Raw genomic sequence first — 21,822 nt, forward strand, 5'->3', positions numbered from 1 at the left:
CTTCTTCTTCTTTTTCTGTTTCAAACACTCATCCTTCTTGTTTTTTTTCTTCTTCCCTTGTCTCTCTTCTCTCCATTTTCCCATCACTCTTCGTTTCGTAGACTCTTTGTAGTCGTCTGCCATCCCTCTCTCTGTTTTACACATCTCTGTTCTCGCTGTAGTTTTCCACTGTGGCTTAATGCAGGGCACCTGGAGTAAAGCACTACCCCACCTGTTTGTGTGTCTGTGTGTGTGTGTGTGTGTGAGTGTGTGTGTGTAAGAGAGTGTGTGAGTGTGCTTGTCTGTGTAGGAGAGAGTTGTTTTCTGTCCAGTGAGCTTTTCTGAGCTGCTGACTTTCTCTTTTCAGATGATGAGAGACAGATGTTCTGGCATTGTGCTCACTGTCTTTCTTTTCTCCTGCTCGGCATGCCTTCTTTCTTTCTCTCTCTCTCTCTGCCTCTCTCTCTCTCTCTCTCTGTCGGTCCATTCCTGAGGTTCCCCAGGTTTCAATGACTAAAAGCTCCTTGGTTGTGATCCAAAGAAGACATTTCAGCCTGTTATTTTCAGTGTTTCTCACATCCCCAAAGACACGGCTACGAATGTATCGCTTTCTTCCGTTTAAGGTAACAACGCCTCAAGCGTTGTGTGAGTGCTTCGCTGTGCAGGAACTGAATCCATCCTACTAAAAAATGCTTTGTGAATAGTAAGAAATGCACAGAAATCAATGGGGGAGAGTTGGCATCCGCCCTTCGGGCTTTGATGCAGATGGAGTGTATTGATTGATACATCCAGGGGCCGTTTTGCATAAAGGTCACAATGATGAGAAGGCGAGGCTCACTGTGCTGTCTTTAGCATCGGGGCCAGTGTTGATGGACAATCAGCTTGATCCGCCAAATAACAGCGCCGTTTCCCACATGCTCTCTGGTTAGCTGTGTGAGGCACGCTTGCTCAATTTCATACACAAACACTTACCAAACCACTAATGCTTTCATTATGCGCGCCGGCCAATGAAAATGAATGCGGTATGGTCCAACAGAAGAGTGCTCACAGGCTACCAAAATCGATTGCGACACGCTGAAAAGTAACTCTTAAAGAGTCAGATCTTACTCCCTAATTGGAGGGGAAATTAATCTGTGAGAGCTAAAAAAAAAAACAAGGTCAGGCAATTTGCATTTGGGGACAACAAACAAGGATCTAGTTCAATTCCTCAAAGCAGTTCCAACTGGAAGCCTGTGCGTGTTTTTCCTCGTGTTTGGGACTGTGTGCGACTGTGCCTCTCCGTGTGAGCGTGTTGCTGCGCATGCAAGTTTTTATTACATCTCTGTATGGATGCATCACTGTTGAGGTATGCGTATGTGGGGAAAAGTTGCTGAATGGGTGTTATCAGGATGCAATACTAAACGTGGTGGAGAGACATAAATAATGCAGTGACCTGTCTTATATCCCTGCTTGACTGCTTAGCACCGTTTACTGCTGGTGTGTGCGTGTGTGTGTGTGTGTTGTGTGTGTGTGTGTGTGTGTGTGCGTGGTCTGAATTCAATGAGCAATGTTCAGCCGTTTGTATTCGTGCATTTTATTGTGGATCTTTGGTCTAAATACGAGCTCCCTGAAGAGTCTGGGGTCAAGAGGAGGAAAGTGTTTGTGTTTTTTTTTTTCCGTTAGAGACGGACAAACTGAGACAGAGGAAATGTTGTTAGTGGCTTCTGTTCAGGAAATTAGTCCGTCCAGGTGACGTAGTGTAAAGAGCGACAAAGATAAGGAGGCTGTGGTGGAACCAGCCTTCCACGCAGGGGAGGGGTTGTTCGTGTCCGCTGTGAAGCCGAAGGTCAACGTTGACTTATTTGTCCCCTAACGTCACTTTCTTTGTTATTTTAACATGAACCACAACCTTCTACTAAACCGAACCACGTCGTTTTGTAACCAAGACCCTGTGTGTGTGTTTAGGATGTGGTGTCATGCATGCACTCACCACCTCTGTGTGTGTCACTTCCTGCCCTGTGTGGAGGTGATAAACGTTGGACGACTTTGTGTGCGTCTGGAGATGGATAGAGCCTCTAAGCAGAGCAGACACGACCCTTCATGCACACAGAGCGTCTGCCTCTCCGTCACACCGGCCGTCTTCGTCAGACGCTTGCAGGTGTTGTCTTCACCGGCTGCTCGCCAGAGGTGAACACGGGAGCGGAGCGTGCAGTTTAGTCTGAGTGAACATATTTTAAAAAAAAAAAAGAGGCATAAACAGACCAAGAAAAGCACGACGCCGACATTTCACCGCATTTTATCAACAGAAAATATGAGAATAATGTAGATAGACTTGTACAGGCGTGCCTGTTATTGTGTCCACCCCCTCTCCTTTGTATCTATCCACTGGTGTGTGAAGGAAATAATTAACCCCCACTGTCTCTTTCAGAGTTTCATCTGGGGACTGAATCTAATGAAAACACATTTGCACTAGACCTATCCCAGCTAAGTAACAACAACTAAGTATGCATTATGAGTCCCCAACCAATTTGGTTATGAACCAGTGACATTTCTTTAACAACCCGAGATGTTTACCCCTCGCTCGGACGCGGCATATATATGCCGGGTTTTAGTTGGCTAGGCCGTGTGCTAAAAGTGGTGTTTGGCTGATGCTGCTGTGAGATTCCAGGGTGGTTAAACACTAATCCAGGTGGTGCTGAGATGAAATGCGTCTGGCCGGGTTACATAGGCCGTGTAACTCTACTCCTGTATTACTGTATGTCACCGGGGAGACTGGAAACAGATAGCAGGAGATAGACACGACTAGTTGGCTCACAGCGCGGCGGAGAGGTGATCATGAATTACTTGCAGGCAGCGTGAGGTAGACACCAGATATAGATGCCAAAGTGTCAATCACTTGGTGTACTGTGTATTGACCTCCACTCTAATCCTCCCTTCCTGGCTCTTGAGCGAGTACGTGTCAGTCGGTGGGCACGGACGCGGCCGCGATAGAAAAAAGAAAAAGAAGAGCGTTCAGATGCTTGTTTTGAATTTGCTCAGAATGCAGTGTCTGATAAAGTGTTTATGCAGTGTGTGTGTTAATGTTTGCATGTGTGACTCCTCTCGGAGTAGGCTTACAGTAGCCGGTCTATTTATAGCGGTGAAATATGTGGTGTTCTGCTGAGTAGTTTGACTTGGCTATGTCACCCCACTCAGCACAGTGGCAATAAATAAAGCGTCATATAGCACAGCGGGCTAGGCGGTGGCGCAGACCGAGAAGTTGCTCACCGTTTCTTTCTCTCTAACGTTCGGAGGAGGGAGGCTTCCTGAGGGACGTTGAGCCCTGATTGGAACCATAATACAGAGCGTCGGAGGCTCGCTTGTGTGTTTGTTTCTTCCTCTCGTCAACAGGAAATGAGCTAAGGGGGGGTTGCTCACCGGACAAATTCTTCCCAGAAAGCGGCTGACATTCATTGCTGTTTTTTATTAGTAACCTGGTCCATCATTAGCCCAAAAATAGTTGACTCCTCACACTATGAGTAGCAGCAACCTGCGGCCATGCGGTTAACTGATGTACGTCATTCCTCCAAAACCTTTTGGTGAAAGTGCTTTTAATGTTTTTTTATGCCCTCATGGTTTCAACCACTCATAAACATTTTATTATTTTAACAATATTGGTTTATATAACAGGATTTTTGTTATTATTATTATGAACTGTTGACGTCATCTTCTGTTTGATTTCATTATGTTTATGCCGCCGTCTCGTTCAAGACTCCCACCAGAAAGAGATTTTCTTTTCCTTAGTTGGAAACTTAAGGTTGAAGAATACAAATAATAAAATCGTACAGTTTGCAGTTTTTCAGACAAAGTCATTTCTCTTTCAAATGAATGTTCTCCTGAACAAAGGAAATACCAACAACACATGTGTTATTAGTTTTCTACCCAAAACTACACTTGAGATACTTCTAAAATAAGTCATTTGTCCGTAAACACCGGGTGGCATTATAGTATTACTTATATTACATACTTATATTAGATTGGTGCAGGGTTTTTTGAGGATACTAACAACCTTGGCTCTCGAGGGCCTCCTGGCAGATGGCGGCTCATGCTGTGCCATTATATCGAAAGGGCTTGTACTTAACAAAAATGGCATCCACCACGATGATTTAACTTGAGTTTTTGCAGATGTTAAACAATGATGAAGTTCAGCTCATGTACAAAGTCTGCAGTCAATCAAGCACGGCGGCCGGCATGGTGTACAATAGATGCTATACATGTAATACAGTAGAGAGAGTGTGTGCGTGTGTGTGTGTGTGTGTGTTATGCCGTCGGGTGTCACTGATATATATGAGTTCCCCCGTCTATGTCGGGGTGCATCTGCGGCAGTGAATCAGTGGCATTGTTTGTGACACCACGCAGACGTATGACCGCTGACAAGTGGATCCGCTCTGTGACAGTAGCTGTGGCATCTGGAGGACCCTGCTCACTGTGTGTCAGTGTGTGTGTGTGTGTGTGTGTGTCAGACTTCATGGGTCAGAATGGACTCTTTGTGCGTCCAAGACGCCGAGTTGACCTTCCGCAACTACGTCCACGCAGACAGCGCTCTGCTTTGTTCCCTTATATCCTGTCTCTGCAAACACAACTGTTATCTGCATTTTATCAACGTTGAACATCCCCCCCCCCCCAAAGTGTGAAATCCTCTTTAATGAACAAATATGTGAGGAAATAAAATCATTTGAAAGAGTTTGTGGAGAATGAGGACTTGCTTCTGGTCAGTCGTGATAAGAAAAGGCATTGACCCCCTGATGGTATTCTACACTTACATCACTATATTCTCCCGTCCGCTTGTCCGAGCTGATTTGATCACTTTGTGGAAAAACAAATCGATGACCTTTGTCTGATGTAAAACGTGTGTGTATTAACCGGTGGAAACATATTGAGCATACATTCATCCATCCTTTCAGTACTCTCAGTATCACACAGGGAGACTTCCATTTGACACAAGGCCCACTATAATAATCCAAAGGAATATCTGATAGACATGTTTCTGCATTCACTTCACTTTTGTGTGAGACTGGGATAATGATTTTGCTTTCCCTGTCTCTCTCTCGCTCTCTCCCTCACTCTCTCTCCATCCAGCGCCTGAGCCATGCGGTGGCTATTTAGACGCCAGCGATGCCGGCTACATCACCACCCCCGGCTACCCGCTGGAGTACCCACCTCACCAGAACTGCCGCTGGGTCATCACAGCGCCTGAGCCCTCACAACGCATCGTCCTCAACTTCAACCCACACTTTGAGATCGAGAAACTGGACTGCAGGTAAATACAGGATGGGTGGAGGGATGGAGGGAGGGATGGTAGGCAGGGTCCATGGATAGATAGGTGGATTTTTAAAGCCATGGGAAAAAGAAAAAGAAAAAAAAAGAATGAAAATAAAAGAGAGGTGATATCAGGAATCTTTTGTCCAACCTTGTCCTGCTGTCTCGTAGGATCGTCTGCCTCCACCAGCCTGTCTCTGTGTGAGAGTTGGGGCATTTGGTGTTGGTTTATTCGGTGAACTTCATCCCACTCTCCTCCTGTTTCTTTGGCTTTAGCTATCCCAAAAATAATTACTCTGGGATCTCCCTTGGCCCCCTGTCTCTAATTATCGAAGTCTAATCACAACACATTTACTGTTCCAGGATGGTTTTCACACTCTGGAAGCATTAACACAGATTAGAGGATTTGGTGTCCATCATTGTTTTCGGGCTGTTTTGGCTTCGTTTTCACGGTAAAGCTGAAAGAGAAAGCCGGCGGTTTTGCGGCGTGCAATGAAAATACAGCTCACGGACATGAAAAAAACAGGCATGCTGGGAAATCATGGGAAATGCAGGCAGAAGGGAATCCTATTTAATCTTACAGAGGGAGCGATCATAGTAAAAATATGTTTTTTTTATAGCTTACAAACTACTTTAAAGAATATGAAAGAGTATTCAAACATTAAAAAAGGCCTCACTGCGTTTTTTGAGGCAACGTGCGCGATGGTTTCTGATCCAGCACTGTTCAAAGTAATATAAAAGTTACATTATAAAAGTGGAAAGAATCAAACATGTGATCCATTTTCCAGACACGGCCACGGCTGCAGCTTCTAAATTTCCAATTATACCAAAAGTACAACAATATGATCACAAGTCTAACATTTATGTAGCAAAACCAATTAGTTTATCAACAACCGCGGTGCATAAGGCCTTTTTTTTAATTATCCCCAAAAAATGTGGGAAGATGCTGAATCGGGCGAGGGGTGAAGCTACTCGTTATCGAAGCGGAAGACATAGACCGTCACACAAAACACAAAAACATCTTCTTCTGTCTTTTGGCTCAAATGAAACGGCCGGCGTCTCCTCGTCTCTGTACGGCGGCCATGACGTGTATGAATGCGTCCCACACATGCTAGCCTAGAAACGAGGAATCTCTCAGGAATCTAATGGGTACTATGAACGTAAAGAGCCACGTACAAACCCACTGACACGGGCAAGAGGGCAGAGACACACACACACACACACACACACACACACACACTTACACACTTACACTTTACCCCCCACCCCCCTCCTGTTATTTCTCCGTTCCGGTGCTTTCCCCCCTCGTCCAGTTAGCTGTATCAATTATAGATGGGTGAATTTCCCCACTCAGATGTACCAAAATCATTCAGACATTGCTTTGTTGGAATTGAAGCATCAATATTTCACCGGCTGGCTGTTTGTTGAGGAGCTGAAAGGTTGAGAAGGCCCGCTGTGCTCTGCTCTGTTTTACTTTACTTTCGCACTGTGATGTGGAAACGAAAATCATGCTTCTCTGTCTCCCCGTCCTCGTCATTTTTCAGTTTGACTCTGCAGCTCTTATCCTCGGATCAGCCTCAGTAGATGCTCTCTCTTTCTCTCTCTCTCTCTCTCTCTCTCTCTCTACCCCCATGTCTTACTTTCCCCATCCATTTAAAAGTCCACTGGTTTCCAAGGAGGAGGAAATCTGGCTCGGCTGCCAGAAACAATGGTCTCTGATTTATTTATTACGCCCTACACATCCAGTGTGCGTGTGCGTTTGTGGGGTTTTTCTTCGTTTAAGTTTGCTCCCAGTCATGACAAGTTACAATCTCTGAGAAGTAATTGTCAAACCCTGCCAGTAGGAGTGAGATATTTGCAGTGTTGGTGGTAACAACTCAACTCTAATAGGCCGTTATTTACAAGTGTCCTACAGCGCAGAGCTATTTAAGTCTACGGGGGCCTGGAGAGTGTGTGTGTCCGTGGTCGGCTGAAATTGAGCTGTGAGGTTCAGAGGGCAAAGAGGCCAAGGAGAAGGAGCAGAGGGTGCGTGTGTGTGTGTGTGTGTGTGTGTGTGTGTGTGTGTGTGTGTGTGTGTGTGTGTGTGTGTGTGTGTGTGTGTGTGTGTGTGTGTGTGTGTGTGTGTCTCTGCGGGGTCCGAGATTGTCAGCAACAACCCCGACACATTGTCGCCGTCTCAAAGTTTTGACGTGTTTGGCCCACTTTTTTTTAAAAACTCAAATCGTCAGATTCATTTAATATGAACGTTATCAATAAGTTTCTTTTCCCAGGTGTCTAAAATACAGCTTCGGCGCGATAAAAAAACGGCTGTTAATCTTCGGTTTATGGAGAGGAGGACACACATGCACACATACACACACCATGTTGAGACGAAGGAGTCAACCGTGTCTGTAGACAAAGACGTCACATACATTATGAAGATATTCCTCCGTGCCTCACTTATTAAAAACTCCTGATATGGTTGCAGCCGTCCTGCACGCAAACATTTCTCAACGCACACGCAGACACAGACAAACAAAGCGCCGTCGTGGATGTGCACACCCCGGCCAGCCAGGGGTGTTTTCTGTCTTCTTCATGTCACTCTACGTTGAAGCAATTCAATCTATTATGCCCCTGATTGCAATTTAGGATGGTAATCTGTAATCTATAACGCATCACATTTTGTCAAGCACTCCGCCGACTCTGCGGGCGAAAATCGATGTCGAGGTGGACGGGACGGAGAGAGATGTTTTCATTAGGATTCATATACAGCAGCAATTGAAGTGCGACGAGACAGCCGGAGGGAGCGAGAGGGATGAAAAGGAAGCCCGTGCCCCGGCTGCGATCAGTAAAGCCGCGGTCAATCGTGACCCACCGTGACTTCCCCTTTTCCCCTCACATGACAGGCACCACGGTAGCACATTAGCCCACCACCGGAGGCAGGTCTCGGTCGTCGCCCGACAACTGCAGCCGTGCTGTTTGTCTAGATCAAAACCACATGAGGGGCCGGCGCACAGACACAGGAGACGAAGCATGCGGTTCACAACCATACTTCGTTTTCATTTGCGGCAACAGTTGATGAAAGCTGCGAGGTCTGCAACCGTTCAAAGACACGTCGTCCACCTTCTTGAATCGAACAGAGTTGTGCGTCTGCTGTGACTTTTATTAGTTCGCACACCTTCGCCTTCAACTTCACAGAGTCACAGAGTTTGTGCTGACGCTGGAAAATCTCCCGCGAGTCCTTTCCGCGGTTGTTGTCAACCACGATCGCATTCACTTTTAGGTCCAGTCAGCGATTTGAAGGAATAGTCTGATATTTGGGGAAATGTGCTTATTTGCTTTCTTGCCAAGAGTTAAATGCAGAGATTGATTCACTCTCATGTCTCAGGATGGTATCGATCCTCTCCTCTAAGTCTTGGCAAGAAAGCAAATAACTGTAATTTTTTTAAAACTGTATTTATTTAACCCTGGAAATGAAACTAAGACATCAACATTGTCAGACTCGGCACAGCAACAAGTTCAGTTCTATAAGCATTTTTTAAGATGTATTCATTTTCATTTACAGTGTTTTAAGAATGTTTTGAAGGGAAAAGACCCTTTATTTAGAATTTAGAAGAGAGTAAAGCCTAAATAATGTATGATGCAGATTCATCTTGTCCATGTGGCAACTGCCAAGATAGTTAAGGTCAGAGAACTGCTGCAAAATCCTTTTTTTTTTAGCAGTAGTTCGTTGTCTGCTTCACATTTTCCTCTTAGCTCACTGCACTGCTCTGTCTCTGAAAGCAAGATCTCTATTTGGAGTGTTTGAAAGGAACACACACACACACACACACACACACACACACACACACACACACACACACACACATATACACACACACACAGCTGCTCAGGGAAAAGTGCAGCGTCAGGGTCCGTTGAGGGCAGGCTCAAATCATCCTGACAGCTACCTCCTCTCCTCTTTCCTCCAGGCTCTCTCCCTCTCCTCTTCTCTCCTCTCTTCTCTCCTCTCCTCTCCTCTCTTCTCCTCTCCTCTCCTCTCCTCTTCTCTCCCCTCCCCTCCATTCATCTCACCCTTCCTCATCTCTCCCGCCCCCTCACCACTGCCCAATGGACCCCATCCATCATCTTTCATCTGCTCTTGTGCTTTGCGCTCTCCCACCTCCTTTTCCCCTCCGCCTCCCTGCACGCTTGTTTCTTCATCACCTCTCATCTCCTCCTGTCTTCCTCTTCTTCAATCTCTCCTCATCTAATGTCTCCCCTTCTTTCCTTCACTTCCATTCCCTCCTTCGCTCCTCCTCACCTCCATCCTCTCGCAGCGTGCCAATCTTTTCATTATTCAGCTTTGCATATGAGAAAACACATGCAGGCAGGGAGCCAAATGCCACACTCTGTCTCCCTTCCTCTCTTATTTCCTCATCTCCCTCTCCTCCCTTTGTATCTCGCTTTAAAAATGCACATATTCCTCTCTCTTTATCATTCATAGACTTTTCTTTCCTCAGCATATATCTGTCTTCATCCTCTTTTATCCTCCAGCCTCTGCCTATCCATCACTTAAATCCCCTTTCTATATGTCTTTCTCTTCTTCTCATCCTCCCCTCACTCTCCACCCTCTCCCCTCTTCCTTTACCTCATATCACACCAAGTCAGACTCTCTGTAATATGAACACACGCATGCACACAAACGCACAAACACAGAGCGGTGCAATCATTTTGCGGCTCTCGAATAAACTCATGAGCGCACAACAAGCAGACAGGCACGTCGGCAGTTTCACGGCTATGTGGCTCACACAATAAGTGTGGAGTAAAGCAGTGAGTTAAGAAGTGATTTATATGACAGAGAAGCTGCAGTCAACGATAATGGTTTCACTAATGATTTAGACCTTGTCTTTCTACTCTGCCTCAATCAATCATTTAACTTCATGCTAGATCTATTTTCTGTCCTCAACTCTTCTCTCTTTTCTCTCCTCCCGTCTTTCCATCTCCTCCGTTCTTTTTCCAATTGTCGTCTGTCAGCAAACCGCCTTTTGCGCGAGTCTGCGAACCTTGTGAAACACGCAAAGGACATGCATTGCGAGAGAAATATTAGAATACTTGATCACACATATGTAGACACATCCGCTCTGGCAGGTGGAAGTCCTTGCCACATGGCCGGGAGGAGAGCCGAAGGTGGAGTGATGTGATGTGACACTGGCCTCGGGGCGGAAGGGGAAACGAGAGAAGGTCGGGGGGCAGAGATGAAGAGACTATGACAGAGAGAGGAGCAGCATTTGGTGTGACAGTGGATGTTCGGTTACCAGCTGTGGGCATTTAGCAGCTGCCTGCATGTTTGAATTAACATCACAGCGACGCTAGCAGCGGGCGAGCCACGCGTCCACACAAGCATCCCGAGCACAGCGCTGAGACACAATGTTATTAGAAAGCTACAGCGAGAGGAGGAAGGAGAACACCTTCGGGCCCAGATGTGCCGTACAACACAGTTTAGGTTCATGATAAATCAAAATTCCCTTCATTTGCCCGAGCAGGGATGCAAACCGTGCCTTTTATGCAGTCGTGATCGCGAGCCCGCCGCCTCATTTGTTGCAGCGAGAGGCGTCTTGCTGATGTTATGACACATAAATCCGAGATAACATCATTTGTGTGCCAGCGAGCGCCGCGTGATAACTTTCAGCAAGAATTTCCTTCAGGCAATCGATAACTCAAACAAATGAACCTACAAATGTCAAAGTTCACTTCAAGCGCGATGCCTGTGCGCTAATAATTACTGTCTGTGAGATTTAGTAACTCTGACTGGTCAGCAGCACGCGGTGTTCGGCTTTCCTTCATGTTTGTGGTGGATGGTTAGGTCCAGCAGGCACGTCTTTTGAGTTCTTCCAATACAGCAGCTTTGATGTGTGAGCTTTCGTCGACTAGAGGCGCAGTTTGTTTCTTCAGAAACACGCTCAGAGTGCATGAACTTCAGACACTTACACCCAATTGGAAGTTAGAAAAAAAAAGGAAGCCGCTTAAAACGTGTCCAGCCTTTCATCGTTTATGAGGAGACCTGGGTCCAAAGTCACTCCTTCACTCCACTCAACAGCGTGCAGTAAAACAGAGGGGTCTGACCCTCACTTGTCATTATGAGTTTGCGATGCACTACGGCAACCTTCACATCAATAATATGTCCGTGGCAAGTACACTACAGCGCAAATAGAGAGTGACCTTGAGGAAAACCTGGGGTCAAAGAAAAGGGTTCGAAATTTTGAAGATTGGTGACGCTCCAAAGTGGATTTTAGCATATCTACTCTGTCTGACAAACACACGCACACGCACACGCACACACACAAACACACACACACACACACCCACATAGCACGCACGCCTATGCACACACACACTTAGGTAATAATGATAATATCAGTAGTCTGATTTACAGACACTCCCTGAGGCCCTGAAGGTCTGCCTGATCAATGTCTGTTACTGTAATGACTGTGTGTGTGTGTGTGTGTGTGTGTGTGTGTGTGTGTGTGTGTGTGTGTGTGTCCAGCAGTAGTCTCCAGGACAACCAATCGATTCCTCATTATGGCTTTAACACACATTGATCAGGGTCAGTCCTTCAAAGACACACACACACACACACACACACACACACACACACACACACACACACACACACACACACACACACACACACACACACACACACACACAGACTCTGTCCATCTCTCTGCAGTAATAGGCCTATTACTTGATAACAGTGAAGTCAGTCGCTCTCTATTAACTGCTCCAGTGACAGACTGACTACGGCTGCTCTTCCTGCACAGGTATATGAAATATCAGATATAATATCTATGCAGAGGGTGAGCGTGTGGGTCATGTACTCATAAACGTGAACTAACGCATAGCAAATTAAAACACTACATTTGAGCGGTTCGGGGCCCTCACGCAGGTCCATGCAAGGAAAACATTTTTCAATGATTCACTTACTGTGGATTCAATTTGGTGCTAATGGAAATAGTGGATTAGTGGATTTTTAGTCTGAGACAATAGCTATGATGGCTGTATGGACTCCTAATTTAAAATTCAATATTAATATGCAAGAGGCTGCCTTTGCTTGGATTTGGTGTTTAAGCGCCGTCTGTGAGCATTTTGGATTCTCTTTCAGGCTCGGTGCTCCAAATACTGTAAAATGGTTACTTATGAATGTGTGAGTGTTTGAGATTTCTTGTCTCCGGGGATGTATATAATATATAGGAGAGTAATAGCAGCAAGTAAGAAACATCAGTTGCCGCTGCTGAACTAGAGCCGGTGTCATGCCTTGTGGGAATCATCAGCGCCGCTGGAAGCGTCTTTGAACAGTGGCGGATTCAGCCGAGTCTTTTCTGACGGTCCTTTTCCTGACGGAGAGCCCGACAGTCCAGCTTTACTAACCGCCTCAAAATAAATGTGTCATTCACATGGCAGGAGAAGGAAAGAAGACGGGTATGAATCCACTAAAATGTTTAATTCCCCATAACGCGTTTACATCTCTTTTAGCTAAATGTGCCTGAGCAGATGGCAAAGTGGAAGAAAACAACAACTACTAAACATATAAAAACTAGATAGGTGCACTCTGCAGAGTGCAGATCTTCACCAGGTGTGTCTGCAGTGTCTTCAGCGGCAGCAAGGTACAGCAGTGTGCGCGCTGGTAGCTCCGTTAGCCGCTAGCAATTTGCTAAACAAGCTGCTAACTAGTGGCCGGTTGAGAGTGAAGCGTAAGCAGGCAGTCAATGGCAGCGTAACACGGGTGATGAAAGGTGTTTTGAAGTGTGAGCCACCATGAGAGGTCTTTGAGCGTTCAGCCGAATGCGAGATTACCCGCGGACAAAAGTGGACGCACACAATCACACATGCTATCAAACGCTAACCCTGACCTCTAATGAAAACGTAATAATGCAAATGTCTTCCCTCATTTGTCGGAAAAAATTAAACCCATTAATAGTTTTAGTAAAAACATTAATTTCCAATTCCAGTGACTGTCTTAAACTGCAGTTAATTTCATAATTAACTTCATGGGTCTTGCTCTTAGCTAGCTGATAGTCACACAACTTCCTGGACCTTCTCTGTATTTGCTGCACAAGCATTTAGGAAAGTAAGACAACGCAACTCCAACAATATATTTTGACCAACTCACAATTTATGATGTTTTTTAAGGGACTTTCTCTTTTTCTCAACAGCAAGAAAACACTGACACACATTACCACACATATGGGCTGCTGTCAGCTCTTATTAGTGTGTGTGTGTGTGTGTGTGTGTGTGTGTGTGTGTGTGTGTGTGTGTGTGTGTGTGTGTGTGTGACTGCAGACGCTCTGTCTACCGCTAAGGGCACCCCTGATGTTTCAAAGAAATGTGCAGGTGAAAGAAGACAACTCCCGACCTAAAGAGAGAGGGAGGGAGGGAGGGAGGGAGGGAGGGAGGGAGAGAGAGAGGGAGAGAGAGAGGGAGAGAGAGAGGGAGAGAGAGAGGGAGAGAGAGAGGGAGAGAGAGAGAGAATGTGTGAAAAGCAATTAAGAGCAAGGCAGAAGGGAGGAAGAGGAGGGAGGAGCAGGAGGGAGGAGGGGTGAAAGAGCATCCGTATAGCCAAACCTTTCCTTTGGTTCATGTCAGACAGGCCATGGAGAGCTTTCTCGCTCTCCCCCCAAAACACACACACACACACACACACACACACACACATGAGAACACCTGAATCATGATGTCAATTGTTTTATTAAGCTATAAATCCGCTTCCTGCGCTTCCAATGCATCACAAATGCTTGCCTATTTTCACAGCTCTTTTCACAGCCGCCCGTGTTACGCATTTTAAGCAAGAGAAGAAAAAAAGCAGCTCGTACAACTGCTTTGTCAACACGAGAATTTTGTGTAGCGGGTGGGAGAAATGAACTTCTTGTCATTCCCTATGGCAAGTCTGAGAAAAATCTGATTGGGGGAGAGGAGAGAGAGAGATGGTGATGGGATTAAACAGTTTGTTAGAAGCTGTGTCCCTCCTACACACAGCCAGATTGTAGGAAACCTCAATCCCCTCTGCAGATCCATCTGAGTGCACGGCCACAGGCTCTGTGTGTGTGTGCACCAGTGTGTTTATGCGTGAGACCAAAAGTGTGTGTGTGTGTGTTTGTGCAGGTCTCTTGCGTACGTGTGTGTGCGCGTGTGTGTGCTGTAGGGAGGGAGGAAGGGATGGAGTGGACACCTGTCTCTGTCTGTCCGAGGGGAGGAGCTGGCCGGGTGAATGCAGTGTCATGTTCTCTCTCTGACCAAGTCCACACCGTGCCGGCTGAGTTTGAAATCTGTTTCTCTCAGTTTTGCCACACCCCAAAATAGAGCTTTCCTCAACAGCCGGTAGAGTGGAGAAATCTGTCCAGAAAACAACTTTTTCAGTGTGGAAAATGATTATGAGTCTGTTCAAGAACTGGCAGTATCTATCTATCTGTCTGTCTGTCTGTCTGTCTGTCTGTCTGTCTGTCTGTCTGTCTGTCTGTCTGTCTATGCACCTACCTCTATCTATCCTCTCAGCTTTGTTAATAAAAGGTAGTTTTAAATTAAAATATTCCCAAATCCTAACATCCTCCCCCCCCCCCCATCTCTTCCTCCCCCTCACCCACACGTTGGCTCTTTGCCACCAGTTGTGCATCTGACAGCACATAAGAGAAAGCTCCAAGGGAAAAGGGGCCAGAGAGAGAAAAGGAAGGAGTCAAAGAATGATTGGGAAAAAGACAGCGTTGAAAAGTAAAACACTGGAAAATAATTAGAGGAAGAGTGAGCCTGGAGGAGGAAAGAAAGGAGATCTTGTCAGGATACACGAGTAGCCGTTAAACAAAGTTGTCATTTCACAAAAGAGGAGGGGGAAACTGTCGCCGGGATGAGGCGTTCTCTTGGGAAAATATGACAGGAACTGCGACACATACACACGTACGCGGGCACACACAAACACGCACTCCGATACACACTCGCACACACACACACACACGCACGCGCTCGCACTCACACGTGCTCACGGTGCAGTGACAGCTTGCGTCATGACTGTGGTGTTACAGTTCCATGCAAAGCAGACACAAAGCATGATGTGAGAGTGGGAGGTGCATGACCCTCATTATGTCAGGAGCTTGCTCACCTGTCAGAAAAACACAGAAGACACACACACACACACACACACACACACACACACACACACACACAAACTGCATGCACTCTTTGTGTGTCTATACACATTTCACACTGTGTCTATGCACAATAGAGCTCTCATCTGTGGACATGACAGCCTTTTAAGGAGCTGCGAGGGTTCTGTTGAATCCGCTGCTATTGTCTGCGGGTTGAGATACAATTATATTCACATTAAAGTGATTTCCCTCCCATTTTGGGTCAAAAAGCGAGTCCCTAAATGTTAAACCACTAAAATAATAGTAGTAGCAGTAGTAGTAGTAGAAGTAGAAGTAGTATTAACACTCTATTGTACATGGAATGTGCATTCATCTGCTGAGTACTGGCCTTTCGTCACTGGTTTATGGTATTTTATAAAAGTCAATAATGTTGTACTTAAAGCATATCTCTTAAACTGTATGGAAGAGACAAGATACTTTGTGTTCCTTAGGGTTGAGGTATGTTCATTTGATTACTTGAGAGAAATGTAGAACGCTCAATATGAAAGCAATTAGAGGCCCTGTGGTCAGAAGTGATCGATATGATGGACGAAGATGTGCAAATAGAGTCCAGCCATGAGAGAAATCCTAATTGAAATGTAAGTCACTCCACTCGGAGTCAAACTTTATCTCGTCTTCTTTCATGTCAGGTTGCTCAAGGAATTTTCTTTCCAGGAAGCTATTTCAGAGGCAGGGCAGGTGTGTGTTTGGTATCCAGACACGGAGGCAACACTCCTGCTGTGGGTCCGGAGACGGGTCCGAACATGTGTGGGCAGAAAACATGAAAGAAATGGGAATCAAAATAGATCCAGAATGTTCCTCTGAAGGATGAAAGAAGTCAGATGGAGTTGTTCTGCTTTTCTGTCTGTAGTTTTAGGTAAATTCCAATTTGAATCACGGCTGATGTATGAAAACATTCATTACTGCCAATAAAATTCCCATAAACCTGTGTTTAGTCTTTGTGTCCAGATGTAAATCATATTCTATCTATTCCATTTAGCAAGGGAACATTTTTCACATGAGCAACAGCAATAAAATTTAGCAATGTGATTAGTCATATTTCAGCATAAAAGTCTGCATGAAGTGGGAGATATTTCCAAGGAAAGAAGAACCAGGTAAATGCTGAAGTGACCTAAATGTAAAATGGGAATGTCTCAGAGAACTGAGAGCCCTGAGGCAGAGCTACAAACATTATTGAATTAGACCTGGGCAAAGATGTAAACTAGAGTCATTTGTTCCAGGTTAATCCTTTCCTAGCATCAAAGGCTGTAGATAGGGTGCATCCGCAGTTCAACAAGCTCTCACACTCTGACTTTGGTCCGTGTGTGACATGAAGCAAAAAACCCAGTGAGGCTCCTTTTTGTGCACAATGCAAGACTTGTTGACCTTTCAGTTCTTCTTAAAGTATTGCATCGCTCTTTCTAAAGTTTTAGACACCACTGTGTCTGCATGTGAGCTGAAGGGAAGCACGCCATCTTACATCCACGCTCTCCTTTTGTGTGTATTGTAATATAGTTATAATCCATAAAATGGTGTCCTGTAGACCGTGAAGCCCGGAGCAGTTGGGGTATATAATCACTCGATTACAGTGCACTTATTGAATTTTTGAAACGGTCTCTCTTTCTTCTGTTGCTTCATGCAGGTGGTTCTTTTTTTCTTCCTCCACCATCTGTGAGCTGCCAATGTCTTCTGCTGCATTCATTTGAATTGTAATCACGCCCGATGCTTCTGCTGATAGCAACTGCGTCTTCAGAAGTCCTTCAAGCCACTGATGAATGCAAGAAAAATTGCTCATTGCTTCCGTTTTGTTGCCAAAACAAATGTGATCTGCCTGCCAGATGAAAAAACTAATAAAGAACAAAAAACTAATAACATCAGAGGCAAAGCAGCTTGAAAAGATTTAACAATTTCCTCCTCCTGAAATTAAAGTCTCGTCTCCCCTCTTCCGCTAAACGCCTCATCAGTGCATTAATTAAATGTCTGTACGTCAAGCATGTACAGTAGTAGTTATTAATGCCCCTGTGTTATTGCATTTCACTGAAAATTATATTTGCATTCACTGTTTAGACGTGCTGCAAATCTCATTTAATGGTATTTGCCCTCCTCTTCTGCAGGTACGACTATGTAGAGATCCACGATGGGAACTCGGAGACGGCCGACCTGCTGGGGAAGCACTGCAGCAACATCGCCCCTGCACCAATCATATCGTCCGGACCCTCACTCCACATCAAGTTTGTCTCGGACTACGCCCACCAAGGGGCGGGCTTCTCACTGCGCTACGAAATCTTCAAAACCGGTAGGTTTTTTTGTTTTTTTTCGTCTTTATTTGTACTTGTAAATAACATTACCATCCATGATCGTCATGCCCCAGCTTGTGACATCGTAATGTGGCTTGGAAAAGTTTTCCTTTTGCTTAGTAATACTCTACCTGAAGTCTATATTTTAATAATCCAAGAGGGATATCATCCCTGTAAATGATCCCAACTCATGGACAGACCTAAAGTGCCAATAGAAGTTTTTTGTTTGCTTTTACTTTTGCAAATCGTAATGGCTGTAGAATAATGACACCACTGTAGTTTAAGTTGGTTCCCTATAAGTCTTAACCTGACATGCCAGAAGGTTTGTTACACAGAACCAACGCGAGAAGGCGTCATTGGAAACTAGAAGAGTGCAGGCAATTTAAAAAAGAAAATACTTGGCAGATAATGGGATGAACCATCTGTCATTTAAACACTTGCTGAAGTCAGTTGGAAGACGAGCAAAGACATCTTCTCCATCGAGACAAGCCATCAGTGTCAAACTTTGCTCTTCTTTCAATGAAGGAACCCTCTCCACGAGTTCTGATACAGCTGATGCTGTTGTAGCATTTATGCTAACCTAATTCGGAGCTGACATTGTTCTTTTTAATGAGCGGTCGATTCTCCGTGCCGTCTCACACACACCTTAACCGCGCCAGCTGCAAGGTAGTATGAGCCACGCCTTCACTCTGCCACTCAGCCTGCCGCCGGTCACGATCTCCCAGGAAAATTAAGCCTATTGGTTGCATCAACGCATTGCACAACCAAAGCAGGAAGAAGCCAGCGTCCTTGTTTACTCATAGCTAACCGTAGCTGTGCCCGGCTCCCAAAGTGTATCAAAGAAACGTAAATGGCAGACGGTGGAACAACTGGGAGTCACTGTGGAGAACAAAACTCAGTGTGTCCAATGATGTTGCAGTGGCTAAGCTCTGAGGGAAACCAAACGTGGTAATAATATCGTTGCGAAAGCGGCGTCATCAAACGTAAAACTCCGGGTGATGGGGGAGTTGAAAAGTTCTCTGTTTACACTTCAGCAAAAGTGAACAGGATTTTATGAGCACCTTTTTAGATTGCACCTTCACAAAAAGGCCATTAGTAACTGTTTTACAAGCTACTCATGGAGGACCGCACATGCTTCATTAGGTGACCAGGCCTCGTTTATCTCACTGGTGTCATGGGAGACGGAGAGAAAGAGACGAGAGACACAGCAGAGGACCCTTGAGAGCCCTTTAGACTGTCCAGGCGAGACATCTCTCCCCTTCATGGCACTTTGTGTGTTTGTGTGTGTGTGTGTGTGTGTGAGCTTGACATCGCTCCCCTTCACGCTGCCATGGGTCAGCCAAAGTGAGACCAATTGAGATCAAGGGCGAGTGAGACAGAGGGGCGCATAGTGTCGGCCCCACAGCCATCTTGTCCCGTTCCCCCTGAAAGCATTCCACACATACCCTCTTAATTGAGTCCTGAGCCCTGTTCCCCTGAGACACACACACACACACACACACACACACACACACACACACACACACACACACACACACACACAGAGGGCTGAGGTTACTAACACAACACGTGCGGTTGTCGGTGTTTCTCGCTCTGGCACCAGTCTGTTGGGATTTTGTGTGTGTGTGTGTGTGTGTGTGTGTGTGTGTGTGTGTGTGTGTGTGTGTGTGTGTGTGTGTGTGTGTGTGTGTGCGCGCGTGTGTGTGTTTCTTCTGTGCTTGACACAGTCCACCTGATGGACTTGAAAACAACAAGGGTGTCAGTGTTCACACCCTCGCACCACCCGAGAGAGAGAAAGAGAGAGGTTTGTGATCAATTAATTGATTTTAGACGGATGACATTCTGCATCATACCGTGAGTAAAAGGTTTCATGGGAAACATTTAGATGAAGTCTCTACGGTTACAGTAGTAATTCCTCGTAAACATTCGGTTCACAATACGTGTACATTACTGTTAATCTGAAACACGTTTTTAGAAAGGAAGCAAAACATCTTTGATTTTCTTTTTTGAATGTGTTTTGAAAAGGTTCTGGAAATCTCAAAGAAGATTTCTTTACTCGCAACCTTTCAATTGAGATTGAAAATTATTTCACCACAGCTTCATATCGCCTCTATCGGCACGATGACGCCCTGATTGAGGTTAGCTATATGTACATAGACACACACGTGACTTGGTTAGATTGAGGGAAACATGGGAAACAGGATTTAGGGAACTTTGTGGTTTTGGTAACACTTTAATAAATGTGGTCAATGTTAAAAAAACAACAACTAAAAACACACTGATTGTCGCTTGTGTTAAAAGTCCGCCATTTTGTTGAGCCGTCCACTCCTGCTCGAGGCCACTAGAGGTCTTTGTCACGTGAATGTTTGTCAGGGCACCTGCTTCCATTGATTCTTCAGACATCAGCATTTACTGGACTTCCTCTACTTGGTCTGTTTGTGTAACTTTGTGTTTGTTTGTATGTATGTGTGTATTTTTGTGCGCGGCGTCCTCTGCCAGTAATAATGGAGCCATTTGGAGCGTTCAAGCTGTTGCCATACTGTTAACAAGATCGTGTTATCCTGGAAGGTGCCGCAGAACGTCTGGTTCTGTGGGTGACGAGATGTGTGTGTGTGTGTGTGTGTGTGTGTGTGTGTGTGTGTGTGTGTGTGTGTTATACTGTTTAGCCTCATGGTGAAGTGTCTACATATGTATCTGTGCTGTTCTGAAGTCAGATATTCTCTCCTCTTGTGTGTTTCCACAGCTTTTATCTGCTAGACACAAAGAACATTTGGGAAAAACAAGAAGAGAGGAAGTAAAGAGTTTCCTAACACATCTTATATTTTTATATTGTGAAATTGTATTTTAACAGCTCTTAGTTTTTTCCTCTTTATTTCTCTTAAATCGTTACTATAACAATAGTCACTGGAAGCCTTTTCTGACCCGTCTCTCTTTTCTACTTGAGTGGGAGACTTTTCGTCGGACACGAAACAAATCCGTATTTCAAACAAAGCAAAAATATATTTTCCTGGTAGAATCCTTTACATTGATAACAAGGAGTCCATTTTACGAGCGTTGATGATGGTCATGCTCTTCTCCTCTTGATCCCTCCCTCTGGCTGAATATTTGGGGGTGAGGGGCTTTCTGCCACAATACATAGCTGTTACTGGGGTCTGTGTTTTGGAGTAATGAGAGGGTGTGTGTGTGTGTGTGTGTGTGTGTGTGTGTGTGTGTGTGTGTGTGTGTGTGTGTGTGTGTGTGTGTGTGTAGTGTGTGCTGGAGGAGATTGTCCCCCATGCTCTGGGTGTCCTAATTACTGTACCCCGCAAAGATTAACCGTCTCGACGGACACACGCGCGCGTGCCGAAACACAAATCTAGCATGAAAAACATCGACCTAAAACTCGGAGGCATTGTGTCCGGTTCGCGGTCAACATTTGCAGAACAAAAAGAACAAATAAACAGCTTGTAAATATCATGCATTGGCCCACAGACGTGGAAAAACAACTTCTGCACGCTTAACAGACGAAGAGGAAGAAGACGAGAAATGAAGGAAATCGGGCGAACAAAAAAAATACTCACACATAGACGTGCCAGACTTTTTTTTTGTTTACAGCTCTGTCACTATGGGTACTGTAGTAAAATTCCAGCCAATAGGAGCTCAGCCGCCGGAATGGGGCGACCAATCAGCGTTCACTGTCTAGGCCGTGTGCCCCCAGCTGTTATGGTGACCTAGAACTCTCCAGACACACTCACACTCACACACACACACTCTCACACACACACACACGCTCACACTCACGCACAGCACACATGAATACAGTGATGCTGGACGGTTACTCACAGATGCAGGGCAGCATGCATGTCTGCACGCAAACGTTTCCTCACCAACACGACCTCACGCCACCTATTTTTGGTCACTTACGAGGACATGGACACTTATTTTAAGCTGAAAGGTATGCTTCACCCTCAAAATGAGCATTTGTGAAGGGATAACGCGCCCAATTCTTAAAGAAACGTTGTTAAACAACCACAAAACCTAAAGTATAGGTGTAGAGTTTGGCAATGGATGTTTTTGATGCAGTTTTGCTGTTGTTAAACACTGCCTCCAATAACTTTTCAGATTCTTTGCTCGAGACAATTTCTTTCACAATTCAA

General features: G+C 45.3%; 1 protein-coding gene across 1 annotated transcript in view; it reads left to right on the top strand.

Moving 5' to 3' along the window:
- Positions 1 to 21,822, top strand: part of LOC137782629 (neuropilin-2-like) — an 88,738-nt gene that overhangs the window by 7,531 nt on the left and 59,385 nt on the right. Inside the window, exons 2-3 of the mRNA XM_068572072.1 lie at positions 5,077 to 5,257; positions 17,504 to 17,685. Coding sequence (XP_068428173.1) covers positions 5,077 to 5,257; positions 17,504 to 17,685 — 363 coding nt within the window. The remainder of the gene's footprint in view (positions 1 to 5,076; positions 5,258 to 17,503; positions 17,686 to 21,822) is intronic.

This window comes from Clinocottus analis, unplaced genomic scaffold (genome assembly GCF_023055335.1).
Source record: "Clinocottus analis isolate CAN_PGR_092001 unplaced genomic scaffold, fCliAna1.0.p SCAF_12, whole genome shotgun sequence".
Taxonomy (NCBI): Eukaryota; Metazoa; Chordata; class Actinopteri; order Perciformes; family Cottidae; genus Clinocottus; species Clinocottus analis.